This window comes from Aphelocoma coerulescens, chromosome 1 (assembly GCF_041296385.1).
Source record: "Aphelocoma coerulescens isolate FSJ_1873_10779 chromosome 1, UR_Acoe_1.0, whole genome shotgun sequence".
Lineage (NCBI taxonomy): Eukaryota > Metazoa > Chordata > Aves > Passeriformes > Corvidae > Aphelocoma > Aphelocoma coerulescens.
The window spans coordinates 28357659-28376108 of NC_091013.1; the positions used below are offsets into that span (position 1 = coordinate 28357659).

Genomic DNA, 18450 nt, shown 5'->3' on the forward strand with positions numbered 1-18450 from the left:
ACTGGAAGTTCCACCGGAGCGATCAGTGCAGTGTGGGTCCGGCGGCGGGAGGGCGCATTTACCGCACTCCGGTAGCATCTCTCTGATCTCTCCTTTCCTTTGTGATCGCTGATCCAACAGCCCTGTATCGCATTGTTTTTCTACCCGCTTTATTAGCGAGTTAATGTGTTTCTTCTCAGGAGACCTTTAAGCCTAAAATATTTCTTTAATTAACGGAGCCTAATCTTAAGGAGCTGAAGCCGGCTGCGGCGCTTCCACACCGCGTGAGTGCGGGAGTCCCACCGCCCCGGCTCACGGGGGAGGGCTGAGGAAAGGACCATGCCTTCAACTTGCCGGACCGGTCAGAGAGACGCCGCGTCCCTGGCCGGCCCCGCGGGGTCCCGGTGCCGGAACGCTCCGGCACTCTCCGCGCTCGGCAGGCCGGGGGCACAGAGACAAGGCGAGAAGGCTGCCGGCCCCCCGCCCGCGCCCCTCCCACCCTTCCCTGCCTCTTTGAACTTCTCCAGCACAGACCCCTGAAGGTGCAGCGCGGTCCCGGCACGCCACGCCACGCCGGGGGAAGGCGCAGCGCCAGCGCCCCATCCCCGCGCATCCCCCCGTCCCCGCTGCCGCCGGCCCCACGCACTCCCCCCACGCGGGGAGGATGCAACGCTGTCCCCAGCCCCCTGCCCGTGCGGAGGAAAGCGCGGCGCTACCCCCGCCGCCGGGGTGACCCCCTCCCGCCGCAGCGCCCGCCCCTCCCGCCGCTGCCCTTCCCGAACAATGAGCCGGGACAGCGCGGCGCGGTACGGCCCCGGGGCAACCCCGGCATGTCCGCCCGGCCCCCTCCGCGCCCCCAGCGAGCGCAGCCTCCCGCTCCCCCGCCGTGGCGCCCGGCTCCGCCCGCGCGGTACCGGGGGCGGGAGCACCCCCATCCCGGGAGGGGCCGGGCGGCGGCGCGGGGAGCCCTCGGCAGCGTGCGGGGGGCGGCCCCGGCGGGCGGCGGCTCCCGGGGGCGGGGGCGGTGCCGGTGCCGAGCCGCCCGTGCCGCCGCGATCCGGCCGAGCCGGGGTGCCGCCCGCCCCCGGCCGCTGCCCGCGCCCTGCGCTTTGTGCGTGCGGCGGCCACCACCATGCGGGGGGAGAGGCACCGCGTGGGACGCGGCGAGGCGGAGCGCCCGCGCCGCCCCGGCTGCTGCACCTCGGGGGGCAGGGCCCCCAGAGAGCCCTGAGCGCCCGGCGGTACGTAGGGGCGACCCTGGGCGGAGAGCGCTTCTCTTTCTTGATTTTTTTTTTTATTTGCTTTTTTTTTTTTTTTTTTTTTTTTTTTCCTGGGGGGTGGGTGGTGATGGTGAAGGGGAGGATTTCTACTGTGCAGCGTTTGCTGGAAGGAAAACCCTGTAGGTGAAACCATATGGGTTCTCAGTGGCATGGCTTAGTGGCTTCTTGGCTTTACAGTTTTCGGGCGGGGAGTGTTCAGGGTGTGTTTTAGAAGGGCTCGCCTGCTCAAGAGAGCTTGAATAGATACGTTTAGAGAAGCAGTGCTTTCCAGGAATTTAAATGAGACCCCTTTTTTTGTGGTTGCTTTTCAAGGCTGTTCTGTTAGTTCTATATTTGCTTTTGCAGATTGCTCTTATCAATAGTTAGGCAGCTGTGGTAGCATGTAAAAATCGATATTCTCAAAGGAAAAAAGAAAGTCTCGGCGAATTCACCTCTACTAAGCGGTGTAGATCGCTTCTGTGGTCTCCTTTTATAATTTACCGGGAATGTTATAGTCTCTAATACTCAACTGCCATTTCTAGTTTATTTTGTTATGGCAACGTGTTTCATTTGGTACTAGAAAAAATTGATTGGGTTACTCATTCAAGTAATTTAGTTGATAACTTGGAGGAACGTTTAGTCATCTCATTTCAGATGTGGAGGGAAATGTTAAGAGAAAGGCAGGAGGCAGCGGCAAACATCAAGGTTTAGGGTTTTGCACATTTTTTTAATCTGATTTTCCTTTTTCAGTCTTGCAAACTTTCTGAACTTTAACCCTTTTGCAATGAAACTTTCCAGGCGTGGTGTCTGCATCCAGGTAATTTTAATACATATATATGTATGTACATATCTTTTTTTTTGTTTCAAAAACTTAGGTGAAAATAATTCAGCTGCTTTTGATAGTGTGGGGCTCTTGGATATGGGGAAAGAATTACTACATTTTTTCCATTTAAAGATGGAGCTCTTGCAGTTTTTTTTGTTGGTTTTTTTTTTTTTTTTTTTTTTTTTTTTAAAGGGGTTTTATTATTTTTGTAAATCTGAAGTGTGGTTTAGAGGTAGTATTTTTTCATGGGCAGTTTCTGCTTAAAATACTGTTTGACTGGAAATCCTGCCATGGATACCTACTGGTTTTGTGTGTGTCTTGATAAGACCAACTGCTGCACTATGGGAAAAGATGTGCTGTATTTGCTGAACGAGAAGCTGTGATAAAGGGTCTGGAGGTGAGGTCCTATCTGTGTAGTCAAGCGCAAGGACACTCAGCACTGATTTCTGCAGCTGACAACTTTGTGGACACTTCTGCTGTAAGAGGCAGGGCTCCTCTTGCCATTTGCTGTGGAAGTGCTGGATTTGAGAACTTGTAAGTGAAGACTTCAAACTATTTGTAGGCAGAAGTCTCTTCTGATTGAGTTTAGAATGTCTAAAACTCCTAGTGTTGTAGTCAGAGAGCTCTTCTCTGTTCTCCACCTCAGCTGGGCTGAGGACAGGATTTCCCAGCATTGTCCACACTGCACATTCAGAGTTGGAGGATATGTACAAAATGTTAGAGGTTTGTTGCAAGGTTACAGAGTTCTGTATCTGTGGTTTGTTACGTGTTTTCTACCAAGGAAATGAAAAAAAAGGCCAAACAATAGGGAAAGTGTTACAAAAACTTTTTAAAGGGAGCTTAAAGAGATGCTAGGGTTGCGTATGTAAGCGTCCTAGTGGAAAGATGTCATGGATGAAGTTGTATGTTCATCTTATCTCTCATTCTTTGAAATCTGTAAAATGATTGTTATGTGCCCTCTTTGGTTAAACGTAGAGTTGTGCATAAGTAAAATCTGGAGATTTTGTTTCCTGATTTAAGATCAAGAAAAGAAAATTTCAAAATAACTGTAATACTACAGAATTTGTTTTGGTTTTTTTTTTCTATTGCAGATTAGTTAAATAAGATAGAACAGCATCCTGGTGGTAGCATCCTAACAATTGCTTTGTAAATTGATGCTGTGTGTGCTGCTTACTGCATATACTATTGGGGCATGCTGGATTTTACATGAGTTGTTGGAATGCTACTGGCTCATCAGAAATAGTATGCAAATCTCTCTGCAGTAATTTTCAGATTGTGATTTGGAAACTTCTCTGTATTTGCTAAGGAACTGGCTAGCAGTCTACAGAGAAGTACTTGGGCATATGGTATAGGCTCATTTTTCCATGTATTTAGCTACTAATGGCATTAAAATAAGCCAAAACACATTAAATACCTCTCTAATATTAATGATATTGTCAAGAATTTGCTGAAAATACTACTAAAATCACAGACGTACAAAGGCTGCGTGATCAGTGTAAAGGCAAATTCAGGGAATAGGGTCAGTGGGAAATCTGCTGATCTGCAAAGGTCTGCTAAGATGCTGTTTTTGCTACAAAAAAAATTGGTTGCCCCTGTGGCATTGTAACTTTGGAACAAAGACATAGGAACTTGCTTCAAGGAATGGAAAATCTGACTTTGCAGCTACTTTTGTAGTGAAGAGATAATTTGTGTTGAGTAAGGCTGTTGGCTTCCTCAGCCTAAAGGTTTACAACCCTTAAATAGCTCTTCCTGACACTAAGCAGTATCCCTTTCATGTGTTTGAAGTGTGTTAGAAAGGCTGGCTGGCAACACTGGTACTGATGAATGAAAAAGAGAAAATTTACAACATCAGATACTTTCTTTAAATTATTTCCCTTGCTGTTAGTTATTACCAAGCATTAGACTGCCACACTTGAATATAATTAATGTAATAAATGGCTTATTAGGTGCCATCTGAACTTTTGCCTTGTTTAATTATAGAAGCTTAGTGCAGTGGTCTGTGTACAGTATTCACCCCAAATAATTGCTTTCAGACTTTTATCTGACTATGGTTATTTTTGGAGCAGCTGCATACATGGCTTTTCCCTGAACTTTGCACTTCTTAGGCTCTCACTTGCAGTCCTGACACTACATTTTCAATTTGCATAACTAAAAGCAGTTGCATTTTGATTTTACTGGTAGTAATTCAGAGCAATTGCTCTGCATGCCATTCATATGTTAATGTGTTTTGAGCTTCCTTAAAATTTTCTAATTCATATTTAGGTATCAATCAATCCACGACACAAATGGGAAAGCTGTAATAATTTTTTTTTTTCTTGAAGTTTTTAAATGGTTACTGAAGTTAAGAGTATTTCTTACAGTGACATTGTATGTATTGAAAATGATGTTAAAAATGTAAAAGGAGTGGCATGGTATGAAATCTGCACCACAAACAACTTTCAATATCAGGTTCAGATTCAGCAAACTCTTCTTCATGTGCTTAATTACATATATTAATTTCACAATAACTGCCATCTTCCTCCAGTAGAACTCATAGTGACATATTTAGAATGCAAGATCATGTGAAAAGTTGAATACACCTCCCATATTATACCTGAGAATAATGTAAAAACTCTGGTACTTGTTATTGGGTTTGTGAACATTTTGTATTTTAGATCCAATCTTTTCTAAGGTGCAACCATAGAAAGCTGATTTTCTTGATCTCTAACACTTTAAAAAAAAAGCCACAATCTTGTAAAGAAATTCAGATTTCTTTTTATCTGGTCTGAAAATTTTACATAGACTAGAAACAGTACTTCAATAGTTGGCCTTGAGGGCAAAGCATGCCAAAATCATTCTGCTTGCTGTATGCGTTTTTCAGAGATTGTCTCTTTCCAGAAGGATAGATGCTTGAAGAGTTGGGAGCTGTTGCCAATGTTCTTGATGAGGGTCCTTGACCTTGGGTGCTTGCACCTGACAGATGCTCTGGCAGACCTTGTTGGTCTACAGACCTTCAAAGCCCGGTTTTGACGCCAGTCACTTTGGAGAGGCCAGTTCTTCCGTGCTGCTGAAGATGGCCACAGAGGCTTGGAGGAGCTGGGGAAGTGGAACAGAGTTTAGCTGTGGGGTGTGGTGGCCTGGATTGCTGTTATGTTTCAGTAGAGATGCAGCTGTACAGCTGGATGTGTGTGTGTTAGTGCACTGTGCTTTCTGGAAGCTTGTGCTTAAGAAATCTAAATGTAAATGAAAGGTAAATGTTATTCATTGCATAGCTCTGCAGCTGTCATCAGAGTAGGATTCACCGCAGGTTTTGTACAGTCCTCTGTTTATTGTATTAAATTGTAGGAATGCTGTCTGAGAGTAGGGTGTTACATAGCTGGGGTTGTGAAATGACTGCAAGTGATCTGAGGTATGAACACAAAATCTCTGTAACAACCAAACGGCTTTTAACTTTGGAAAGGAAAGTTTCTTCTTCACATGTGATATGTATTTGTCTGGCTGGAAGATATGTGGCCAACTAGAGAGGGCTTAGCAAGATGGGGAGATTTGTTCTGTCACTTTCTGAATCTGTTATGTCATGGATGGAGCCAGAGGTCTGAAGGGTGTAAAAATTTGATGAGGTCTCTTCATAGGATCCTCAGTTTAAAGTAACTGTGCTAATAAGTTCTGTATTTAATTTTGGTAGCGGAATTGTCTTTTAGTCCATCACTGTAAGGACTACTTTTGGTCTAGTCACTGTCATTCCAGTTTCTCAGCAAAGGCTCTGATCCTGTCTCTGTGAAATACCAAGTCACGTGTGCCCATGATGTTCTGAGTAAATACCTTCTGTGTATAAAAATGTAGTGATGTATTCTACAATCATAGTCCAAAATGCCTTCAAACTTTGCATAATTGAGTAGTGAAGAATTTACCATTCTCTCATGAGGCTAATGCCTAGCTGAGAAAATGCTAGTTAAGAGTGCTGTTTCAACACAATCTGAAAAAGTAGGTGTTTTATAATTCACTATACAAAGCAGGAGGTGTTTGGCTCTGGACTGACAATGGAATGTCGGGCCATTCACCCTTACGCTGAGTCAGGGAAGGGAGGTCAATAACAAATGAAAGCTGTTACCATCTGATGGCTGTTCAGTCACCTGTGAAATGTGGTTTCTAATAGACAGGTTTCCACATCATAGGAGCAGCAACCGCAATTAGATGAGCAGAGCCAGCCCCCTTGTCAGAAGCCTCATACATCATGCCTCATCTTAGCCTCAAACCGATCCTGCCAGTTAAGTGTTTCCAAACACAGCCCGGGGACCCGTGATTGCTCTCTCTGCTGGTGGAGAAAAGAGCATGTTTATTGTCAAAGCTGTTGGCCTTTCTCTCCTAGAAAGGCTTAATCTTTAAAAGCAGAAAAAAGTAGAGAACCTATGATGCCTTTACCTGGTCTTAAAATCAAGAGTCAAACATGGTTAGAAGGGGAAAAGGGATTTTACCTTGGTATTTATTTTAAGGATCCTTAGGTGCACAGGTCTAGGTCAAATGCACTGAAATGTCCACACCCACAAAAGACCTGCTATAACATTCTAGGTCTTAGTAATTAGCATATCTATTAAAGATTCCCCAATGAGAGGCTTAAATGAGCCTCCCTCCCCAAGGAGCCTTCCCCTGGATGGTTCTATCTTAGTTTACAGAATGTGTTCTGGAGAGGACCTTGGGGTCTGGGGCACACTGATCCCTAACTACGAAGCTTCTAAAATGTTTAGTCTCCTAGCTGAGCAAACAAGTCCAAGTAGGCAAAAAGCACTAGGAATACAGAAGTTGTAAAAAGGTATAACGGGTATAAAAGAAAAGGCAAAAAATCTTCATGGCATCGCCTACAGCAGCATCCATGAGGTTCTGGCTCTGTGTGAATAAGTTGCTTGCAAAATGTTCAAAGGCTTCACTGGGTTTAGGATTTCATCCTGTGGAAGCATTATAGAGGGCACCATGTGTCTCCCAGTGAAGCTAACTAATCATGTCCAGACGTGGTAGTAGTTAACTGACAAATTGGCTGAGAAGTCAGTGATTAATTTTAACAAATGAGTTTTCTTTGAATGCAAGCTCATGCATGCCCATTATAACAGTATGCCTATGATAAAATTAGAGATTTTTATTCTTTAAGCTTCAAATCTGCTTGTGTATGATTCTTTTTTCCAGTGTCTTAAAACATCTGCCTTTTGTGAGGAGTATCATCAGGGCAAGGAGACAAACACACAAAGAAAAGAAGTGCTCTTTCCTTCCCAAAAGACTGTAAATACCAATGAAACCTTCAAAGTGATTGCAAAATTCTTTTCTAGTGCTAAGGAGTATTAATATATCGTATCATACAGTCTGTAAGGCCTCTGGTATCTTCAGTGAACCGCAGGTCTAATATCCAGTCCCATAAAACTAGTGAAAGGTTTTGTATTGCCTTTAAGTGGGCTCAGGGTCTAGGCCCCAGTGAGTCCTAGTTTGTGTTCCAGCTGCAGGCTCCTTTCAACAGGAGACTCTGAACTTGGGTGGTAGGAAACAAAGCTGCTAGCAAACATACCTGAGTTGGGTCGTGTTTTTATGTATGGAGGAAGCTGCTTTTAAAACCAAGCCTGCTTGGGCTAAATATATTGTGAGATGTTAGGGAGAAAGCATTCCGAATAAGAGGAGTGTAGGATTTTTTTGAATAAAGCAGTATACACTATGTGACTTTCTTCCCCCTAAAGGTTGTGGTGCTAGCACAGCAATTGCATTATAGCTGCATAGACAAGAAGCCTTATTTCTTAAGAACACAAATGTGGTCTATAGCAAAATCAAGCAGTGATCTGTTTTTAGACATTTAACTTGGATACAGGCTTGCAGATGGATGGAAGTTGGTGATCAAACCACCTTGACTCCACATGCAGATCTTTATTAGCACAGCTGAAGGGCACAGAGTATCCAGGGTGGCTCTGCACAGATGAGTTCACGTGACTGTAGCAGTGTGGTGTTGACAGTTTCTTTATAATATGCCACTTAATTTTTGGAATCTTATCATTCATCCATGAACCACGTGTCCTGAGTTAAAGCATAATTAAAAAGTCTATTTAGTGGAAGGAGTTTTACTAAGTATAAAAAGGATTGCTTTGACAAAATAGAGAAGAATGTGGCGTTAACAAAGACAACTCACTTTTCCTTTTCTTTCTTTTTTTTAAACATGCATAACTCTCAAGTACCCTTGGATTTAAAAGACATATAGAGAAAAACCTTTTGAAAAATGGAAGTCTCTTTAAACATTGTTTCTTTCATTGTCTTGACAAACCTTGAAAAGTAGTTTCTGTGCCTGCACATTTCAGAAACAGTTCTTAGGGGGTTTATTATGTGCTGAAACATATGTTTATAAAAAAGACTATAACCTGGTGGAAAAAGTGTCTTATAATAATAAACCTGTCGATGGGCCATATGCTGCCATCAGTATGTTTGAAAAAAATAAATTCTTCTACAAGTGTTAAGTAAGTTTACAGCCTGGGTGTTAAGTTAGGGTCAGACTGTGACTCGCCCTTTGTGGATTGAGAGGGGGAGGAAAGCGCCTGCAGATCCTCCTCATGCTCTTTTCATTAGCTCACAGGGTGGCAGGAGGGCTGGAGCTGGGAAGCACCCTTCCCAAAGGGCAGTGGAGGCTGGATCTCTGTGGGAGACTGCGAGAAGTCCTCTTCCTGTAGCTTTTCCTTGGCCCTCTGCAGGCTGGTGGCTATGTATTTTGTAAAATTTGATTGAGCATTGTGTCATCTCTCCTGAGAAGAGCACATCTCTGAGTTAGATTATCTGCATTTTAAAGGTGACAGAAACAGATATTTGAAGATGGTACAAATAAAAGAGCTCTGATAAATCTCCAATTGGATAAGAAATGTGGAAAAAAACTTCTGTTCTTACTGCCTATTAGGTAGATAATTTTTATTTTATGGATTTTTCTGGTGATTATAGTGCCAGTTTTGTTTTTTAATGTGGGGGACATGGTCATTGCAAAGTCTTTTGTTTCTGAAGAGCAGAAGTAAGATGCAGAAGGTCAAAGGATATGTCATTCTTAAAAGGCACTTTCTGTGTGGGATCAGTGTTTGGTAAATGTAGACACTTTTGAGCCTGTTTTACTTTGGATTCACTCACATAGCTCCTGTGAATGGGAGTCGTGCATGTGTGCATCTCAAAAAGAATAGGTCTCTTTGTAACACTGTTTCCATGTAGAAACATACTTCCCCGGGAGGTGTTTTAATGGCCTAGTGTTTCCCACCGCTGTGCACTGCTTGTTTTCCTGGCAAGGTAGCAGGTGATAGTCATTGTAAAAGGACATCTCAAAGATTAAGGAGAATTGTTTAAAGTGGTTGACCATGCTGAAGGCTGTGTCAAGTGATACATGTGGTTGCCATAGTATCTGTTATCAAAATCAAGATTGTCAGCAGAACAGTCCCCATCAGGAGTGAATTCCTTACCCACAGTCTCTCCAGGGTTCTTCAGACGAATTAAAAGTTTGCTCAAGGGAGGAAATTTGCTTCTTGAGGGCTGAAATCTTCCCCCTGGGTGTTCCCTGTCCAGAGGTCTAATGCCCTATGTTGTGTCTATGTACAAGGCTCCTAGTCTAGAAGAGGGCCTTGGAGATCAAGAGAGTGGAGCAGAGAGGGGGAATCTGCTGCAGTAGAAGCACCCAGACCCCAGCACACATTATGCAATCACCATATAAATGGAAAATAGATTGGATCAGTAATCCATGGAGGAGAGGGTTGGGAGTTATGTGGCTGTTCACTGACAAAATTTTTTGGGTTCATCAGAGAGTAAGGCTAAGTATGGATTGAAGGAGTAGGAAGAGGACAACACTAAGTCAGAGAAGGAAACCCTCTGTGTCTGGTGTGTCCTTACCTTTCCAAGTGAGGCACTTTGCTACTGGCAAGGCTGGGAAGCACCCCAGGACCATTCCTCTCCAGCTTGACAGAATGTCTCCCCATGGAACCTGTAAAGTCCAGCCAAGTTCTTACACCCAGTTGGACCTGAGGGAAGGGTCCTGGGCTTCAGTGCTGCCTCCTGAGCACAGATGATGAGGTGATGGAGAAGCCTGCAGTGGGCTAGGCTGGCTTGCCTGCGGAATGCACAAGCCAACATGTGCTGTTAACAACTGCAGCGCTCGGAATTTGCACAAACCCACATTTAGTAATAAAATAGCCTGCAACTAGTCAAAGGCACCAGTAGTAGCCAAGCAAGTTTGGAATGTCTAAGCCAACCATATTTAAGTTATGGTGAGCCAAAAAAAATTAGGGAACAGTCCAAGAAATGGAGAACACCTCACTTTTCAGGAACTCTCATATCTTCAAGATGCCTTGGCCAATCTACCTCAGACTTTCCAGTGGAGCTTTCCTTGGCATGAGACCATGACTCTGAAATTTCATGTGACTGGGTTTTACTTTGTTGAAGTTAGGAAGGTTAAAACCAGAGTTTGTTATAGAAAGCTAATCTCTCCATTAGAAATATTTGTGCATAGTTATATTCATTCCATTGTAATTGTTCACTGCTTGTTCAGACTGATTGTATTTTTGCTATTTATTTCAGATTTTTTTTTAAAGGATAAATTTAGAGCAGTATAGGTTGAGCCAGACTATGCATGGCTGGCTATAGGTTTATGTGGTAAGGCAGAAGCATTAGCCCTGTAACTGCTGGAGAAGGATTTGCACTTGGAGCCCTACTCCCACCGTACTATCACTTTTTGGAGTGTCTGGTTTGAGAGATCACTATTTAGTACAGCTTTTCCCTCTCTGCTTGGTAGAAGAGAGTGTCTCTGTTGGCCTAGTCACACTCTCACCTCCAGGCAAAAAATGTCTCTGATTGATGGCCAGCTTGGCATTTAGGGTTTCCCTAGTGGCGGCTCCTGCTGTGGAACGCTGTGAGCGTGGCAATGGCCTTAGATGGGGATCAGTATTCTCCATGTGTACGTTTGGGCTGCTCTTTGCTGTGTCTAAATATCTGTAGGCTGAAATGTCTAGCTTCCAAAATTGCAAGATTTCAGATAGGCATTAGAAAACATAGAGTAAATGTTTGTGGGTCTGGAAATGCCTTTTATTTTTCAAGTTAGAGGCACCTTAGCAGTGACTTCTGTACAGGGGTGGGACCTGGTTGTGCACCATCCCTTTCCTCTCCTCTGAGTGCTATTTTCTGAATGATGTGAAGACCACAGCATGCCATTGCAGATACTCGGTATTGTTAGATGGAGCCAAGTGAACAAAGGTCTCTAAATATGCTGTATTTCAAGACATTGAATTAGTTTGACTGAGCCATTTTATAGACAGAGCAGGCAGGGCTGGAACAGATGTCAGGCTGGAATGAGCCCTCACCCTGAGGCAGGGGCTGAGAGTGTTTGAAGTCACTGCTCGTCTGTATTTTTCTTTCAGGGGCTTAAGTTATAAGGCTGCAGAAGAGACTTGGCAGAAGTTAGGAGGTGCTGCTCCTGAAGAGACAGGGTGCTGTGCATCCCTGTTTGGTAGGGCTGTCTTTTAGGCAGGACCACTCAACACCTGCAAACTCTACAGTCAATGAGGCCAGGAAGTGCTGTGTGTGTCTGTGCAAGGCCAGTCTTTGTCCTGTTTGCCATCTGTACTGCTACTGGCTAGCAGCTGTAGCACAGGGGCATTCCTGCTTCTTGCCTAACACACCCCACACCAAAAATACAATCGTTACAGTCGTTTACTATGGGTTAATTCCTGTAAAAGGGTGTTTGTGTGAAATACGGATCAGTAGGCTTTCTAGTTGCTCAGGCATGTTATTATTAGGAGTGCTGAAAAGACCAACAGAGTCAGCTAAAAATCAATGTGCCTCTATATAGACAGCCACTGAGAAGGGTGCAGGGTGCAGGTAATGTGATCACAGCTACTTAACCCAGTGATCAGATATACCACTACAGTCTGCAAACGCTTCAAGCAGGAGAGAAACCCTACTGAAAACTCCTGGACCATGGAATTAAAAGAATAAAGTCTTGCAGTCTCTGGAATACATATTGCTCTTGCAAGGTCATCCTGAGATAAATAGGGACACTAGCACTAGGTAGAGCACACTATATATGTGGAACTTCGCTCCTGTCCTGTATGACGCTAGGCTCTTTATTTTTTAAAACAATAACTAGTTGCAGTTGAAAGTGCTTTGAGAATTCTTCAGGTGGTGATAGCACCAAAACCAGAGCCATGAAAGAGGAAATGCAAAGCAAAATACATAGATATGAGGATGCTTCTTTTGATTCCTGGGTTAGCTCAGATATCACTGCACAGCACTGGAGTGCCTTCACTGTCTGCATGATTTCTTCAGTAAGCAGGGCCTCGAAGGAGGAGGTCACCTCCAAGAATTTTTATCTTCTTGGGGTGTTTCTAGAAATAGTATGTCTTCACTCTTCAGGCTGCAGAGCTGCAAAGCTTTGAGTTACTACTGGTGCTGCTCCATCCCATGCTCCCAGATGAAAGTTTCCAAGGAGGGTCATAAACGCGTTGCACAAGCTGAGAGAAGGAATAGAAAACTGCAAAGCCTGTAATACTGCAATATTATAGTATTGTCTGCTGCTGCAATAACCCTGCTGTGTTTGGATGGTCTCAGGCATACCAGCACCATGGTTAATCAGTCAAGCAGCCAATAGTAATTCATAGCCTTGACTACTGAGAAATTCAGCATGGCTAAGATAGACATCTGATCCAGCTCAAGAAAATACAGGCATCTTCCCACAGCAGTTTGCTTTTTGATTCAGACACTTTAAACCCTGTTTTTTTCTGAATTTTCTCACTTATTTTCTAAAAAATAGTTTTAAAAGTATGACACTTTAGTTAAAATATTCCATTAAATCCTTGATATTAGTTCCTTATTTACTGGCTTTTAACATTTTAAGTAAAAGAGGGAGGAATGTTAACAGCCAGACAATAAAACAACTGTGCAAGGGCAAGAAAGCTGTTAGGTGGACACTACTGGGGTTTTGTGACTCAAAACTATGAGTGCTGGATCTACCCTGTAAGTATATGTTATAGAGTGTGAAGTCTTCCTTACCTTAACACTGAATTAAAGTCAGCCTCTTTATATGTGATATTTCCCCTCAATTGTTTGGAATTGGTTATAAAGCAGAAGTGTGGTCAGCAACAGCAGAGCAGCAAGAGAGTTCTTCATTACCCTGCTGCCCAAGTTTCTCAGAAAGTAAAACTCAATGCCACATCAGTTCCACTGTGGTTTAGGGATATAAACCAAAACTGAATTTTTCATTCAGAATTGCTAAACAAAAAAGTTATGGTTTTGTTCTTTGAAATGCAGTATCTTTTTAAGCAAAAGATTCCCCTCATTTATTTTCTACCGATCTGAAGTGAGGTTACAAAAGAAGACAGTTGCGAGTCCCATGTATGAAAAGTACTTAGGGAAAATGTCAAGTGACTAGGAAACAGGCATGCTAAATAAAAATGTCATTAAGAGAAAGACACACAGGGTCAAGACTTCCAGCAATGCGAGTGGTTCATTGGTCTTGGAACAGAACAGAGGTACTACTTCTGAATTTTGGAAATCAAGGGGTGATTACAGTGATATGGTGATGCCAGAGGAGACACACGACTGTAATCTGGAGTTATCAGTCACTGGCTGAAATGCTGGAGAAATAGTAGCAGTAGAGAAAGTACATAGAGTACATAAAGTATTTATTATATTAACAGTGTTACATTTTCCAAGAAAGACAGTGCTTTTAGAGAGCTAATGTCATACACTAGAAGTCTGTTTTTCCCCTGATTCTCTCATGCCCAAGCCAAGTAATTGATTTTAAACTAAAGGCACCAGTGTGCCTGTTTCGTACAACAGTGTGCTTGGCAGAAAAGTGATATATTAGAATTCACATAAACTTGGATTCTTCAACTCCTGGAAAGGAGACTGTATATGTTACCCACTGATGGAAACATGGACTCCTCTACAGTGTGCCCTTGGGCATGTTCTGTTTAAGTGTCTTGAAAACACGTGATTATTCCTCGTGTGCTTGTCCATGCTCAGTTTGTTTATGAAGAGTGTGACATTCACAGTATCTGCAGTCTGGAATACTACTTTTGCCATAGCTTTTAATGATTATCTCCTTTTCATTAAAAACCCCTAGGAGATCTAGGCAAGGCAATTGCATAGAAGACTTGGCAAATACAAATTGTTAACTGCATGTGGTGATAAAGTTACAAAACACTTTAAAGAAATCAAACTTTCCATTAGCCTGATCTGAACCATACAAATTCTTCTCCTTTAATTTCTCTTCCCTCATGGTAAAAAAGTCTGTTCCTTCTTTCATCAAAAATGATTCAGACCTGAGGGACACTTGTAATTTGGAAGTAATTAGTAAATAAGTCAGATAAATACTATCCATTGGGATTTCTGAAAGCACATTGGATAGGATTCTTAAAGAGCTGTATCAAGTCGGAACAATTAAAGCTTAAAAAAATTATCTCTAGTATGATAAGTCCATTTCATCATAAATTAGTTCACTGTTAATAGTTTCTGCTGCTGTTGGGGCAATCTGAAAAGGTTTAGAAATCTGAAAAAGTAGTTAAAATAGAAGAAAATCTATAACAGCACAGCATCTTTAGACTAAATTTTGACAGTATCCAGATTCTGACTTGCAGCGAGATCTTGCTTGTGTGCAAATGCCATCAGCAATGTTCTGGGTCCACAGCTGAACCTCAGATCTGTGGGTGTGGGTACTCGCTTCTCCCTAACTTTAAAAAATATTTGTCTTGGTTCTTGTAGGGCATAACATATTGTCTGCCTGCTTGTGTAAGAAAAGCTCAGTGGTGCTTGTTCTCTTATGCTGAAGTCAAAAACTTGTGACTGTTACTCTTCACAGATTCGGGCTCTGTAAGTGGAAAAGCAGACTTTGAGGTACAAGATATGTTTGAATAAATGGGGTTTATAAGTAGACCACTCAACAGCTGCTCACAAATTCATCTTAAAATCTTTACTTAAATGTCACTTCAGGATTGTGAGGTGCTACAGAATTCTCCTGTAGCTTTGCATCAATGCACAGGTGGGGTAATGGGAACACACATAGCTGTGCCATTACTCCCTGGGAATAACCTGGTGTCTCTCATGACCCTCCAGTATCTGTTAGATGTAATATCATGTTTCACATTTGGAGGGTTTATATAATAAGTCACTCCAGTTACTGGAAGTACTATGAAATTATACAATGCATTAAAATTGATTAAAGCATATATACTGTTCCCATATAGATTTCCTTCTGCTTTATTGGAATGGTCAATTTGGTTTAATCATTCACCAAACCAGGTTTGGTGATTGATAAGTTTACTACTAGTGGCAGGTGTCCTACCTGCCAGGATAGGGAATTTCCAGGTAGATTGCCAGGTAGATTACCAGCACCTTGCCATACTGCCTCATGTCCAAATACTGATTTGTATGAATTTTACTCTTTCCCTAGAGCAGAGCAAGCACAGCAGACTGTTTTGTGTAGATACTGAAAAATTTGAAAGAGTTTGGAGCAGATTAAACACAGCTGAACACCAGAACAAGAGCCTTGTCACTGCTTGACATAATTTATGATTACTGCCAATATATCTATTTGCATTTTTATACCTGTCTTTAGAATGAACTTCAATGCATTCTTCTCTAACATTTAAAAAAACCTGACAACCCAGCCTGATGAAAGTAGGAAAATTTTGCTTTGCTTGCAGTCATCCTGTGTAGTATTGTCTATATCTGCTATAGAAGTTTTAACTGTTAGTAAAACATCTCTACTAACACGCTGACTAGAAGTATAGATGTAAAAAATAAAAAATAAAATAAAAGCAAGAATCCTGAAAATTTCAGAAACATTAAGCATTAGTTTTTAAGTCAAACTAACTTTTTTCCCCATTTATTTAGTGTCTGAATGGGATTGAAGGAAGACTAAACCCCATCAGCAGAATATGTTTGACAGGATTGGGTGTTGCTAAGGAATCAATCTATGTTAAAACAAGGATTTCTTTTTCAGAGCAGTCTCTTTTCATGTTGACAGAGAAAACCTTCTTCTGATTGATTTAGGGGAGTGAATTGGCTTTACTTTATTACTTGTCTTGTGTCTTCAGCACTTAAAAGCTGCAGGCAAGGGTTGGGGTTGTATTATCCTAGGCAAGGGTCAAAATCACATAAATGTTTCATCTCCACCCTTGCAAACTTTTTTCCTGATTCTCCCAGTGGTTGGTCTGAGTGTTGCCAGTAGCTTTCCTAAACAGCAAATGGTGCCATGGTGAGGGAGAACGCCTGTTTCCTGGGAAGGGCATGAACCAGAAGAGAAGCAAACACTGTCTCGGAAGAGGCTCCCTGGGAAAGCAAGCAGGTGGGTTTGCTAGGGCAGTGTGGGCAAACCACAGCTACTCCTTGCCACAGGTGTGAGGGAGTCTGTTCCCATGGATGCTGAGCTGTCAGTGCGCAGCAAGAGAGGAGAGGGAGAGTTTCAGAGGTTACTGACATCTTGATGCGAGGATGGCTACGCTCTGTGCTGGGCGGGAGGATGTGCTGCATTGGCACCTTCGTAGCAGATGCATCCACATCTTCTAAACAGTGTGCAAAAGACAGGCAAGGGTTTGCGTGTCTTGGCTACTTTAGGGTAGTCTTAGAAGGAGGGCTTTTTCATGAAATCAGTGATATTTCAAAGGCATTCCTGTTGGGTGAAAACCAAGAAATGCATAGCCAGGATTTGAAATACTAAGAAATATTTTAATGAAAATTTTGATAATCCCTGTTGAACAATTGAAGGAAGGGAAAATGTTATTGGTTAGCTTCAGGTTTCAAAGTCCGTATTTAAATTGAGACTTTATGCTAAAGGCACAAAAACTCTACCAAGTATCTTGGAAAGTAAAGTACTTATTCTTTCACAGATTCATCTGTAGTAGCCTGTAGATCTCAAAATGCAAGGTTTTAGGTTTTGTTGTCTCTTATGATGGTGAAAATTACCAACAACAGATATATCCAGTGAGGATGGTCTCAATCTTATCACATCCTTCTAACTTTTATAAAAAAAGCAACTAATGCAAATAATCTTGAGAGCTAGCAGCTCTGACTTGCTTCTCACCTCAGTTTCTCACTGTTTTAATGGTGTCAGAGCTTTTAGAGAACCTAATATTTTTTCTGCTACCTTCCATCTTGTAAAGTCGGTTGTATTTGTAGGGAGTGAATGGCAGATGCTGGGAGAAAAGACTTCCTGTGTGCTGCATGTGGGCATCAGTGATTGACAAAGGGCAAAGCTATGAAGCACCCAGCCAACAACCTTGGTTTCTCACTATTGCTCATACTAGTTTCATGCTGGTAGTTGTTACAGATCTTGTTTCTCTGTAAAATTTCCACACCGGTAGGATTCAGGTCCCAGTGGTTCGTGTCAGGTTATAAACAGCTGTATCCCCCACAGAAGAGATTTCTGTTGATCTAGTCATAGTTTAAACTAGTTTTGTCCACAGCCATGCATAAAACAGTGCCAGAATGGAGAAAGAAAGAAAGATGGGGGGGGAAAAATACTAATACCACTTCATTTTGCTTTAGGAAGCCAACCAAAATATCCTGGCTAGTGTAGGTTGACTATCAGCATAGTTAAGTATTAAAGTATAAAAGTATAAAGTAGTATCAGCATGTTAAGTATTAAAATATACAAAAAAGAGGGGAAAATTGTTTCAGTCCAGGAAATTTCATTTTTAGATTTTAATGTAACAAGGGCTAGACTGACTTCATCCTTCAATTTGGCAAGTCTTCTTCCAGGGTGAAACTTTTCATTCAAGCTTTTGAACTAAGGCAAATAAGCACATAGAAGCATGTTGTATGTATGTATATATATGAATATATAGAAATGAGACGTTAACAATGATAATTTTCTAAATATCCTCTGCAATTAATTTGCTAACATAAACAAATGGGAATTGGCACTGAAATAGATCTGAGAACAATTTGTTTAACATTGTTCTATATTAGAGTTTTTAAACAAGGGCTGAGTTGCTTGCTTTCTGGAACAAATGTAAAAAGACAAGCTACAGTCTAATAAAGAAGTTAGTAATTAAAAAGAAAGCAAAACAGCTCCTACAGTGTTAGAAACATACACTAAGAACATACGTGGCAGATGTAAAATATACTGCTACACAGAGATGTGGATAATCAGTATATCTCAGAAATGCTGCTGCTTTAGAGTGGAAAATCAAAATTCTCCAATCACTTCTGCCTGGAAGAGTTAGTGAATTTGGTCAAGTTTTTTGTGATGGGATTGAAACGGATCTTTTTTAACTGCACTCTCTGTTCATGTATGTGTTAGTATAAATGTTCCCTTCTTTAAGGAAGCAATTCAGATTGCCCTTTTTCAGTGCAATTACTGCTGTGTTAAGTTCAAGTAATATAGCATCTAAAAACATTTATGGAGCAAAGAAAAGAAGCCTTTTA

At 42.0% G+C, this 18450-nt stretch overlaps 1 protein-coding gene across 5 annotated transcripts in view; it reads left to right on the plus strand.

Moving 5' to 3' along the window:
- Positions 1 to 1061: 1061 nt before the first annotated feature.
- Positions 1062 to 18450, plus strand: part of ST6GAL2 (ST6 beta-galactoside alpha-2,6-sialyltransferase 2) — a 48401-nt gene continuing 31012 nt past the window's right edge. For 3 of the 5 annotated variants that reach the window (XM_069005014.1, XM_069005051.1, XM_069005040.1), the window contains exons 1-2: positions 1144 to 1220; positions 1989 to 2055. In XM_069005014.1, the coding sequence (XP_068861115.1) occupies positions 2023 to 2055 (33 nt within the window). In that variant the 5' untranslated portion in view covers positions 1144 to 1220; positions 1989 to 2022. Of the gene's footprint in view, positions 1221 to 1346; positions 1379 to 1988; positions 2056 to 18450 lie in introns of those variants that run through there. The other 2 variants (XM_069005024.1, XM_069005058.1) reach the window with 2 other exon arrangements.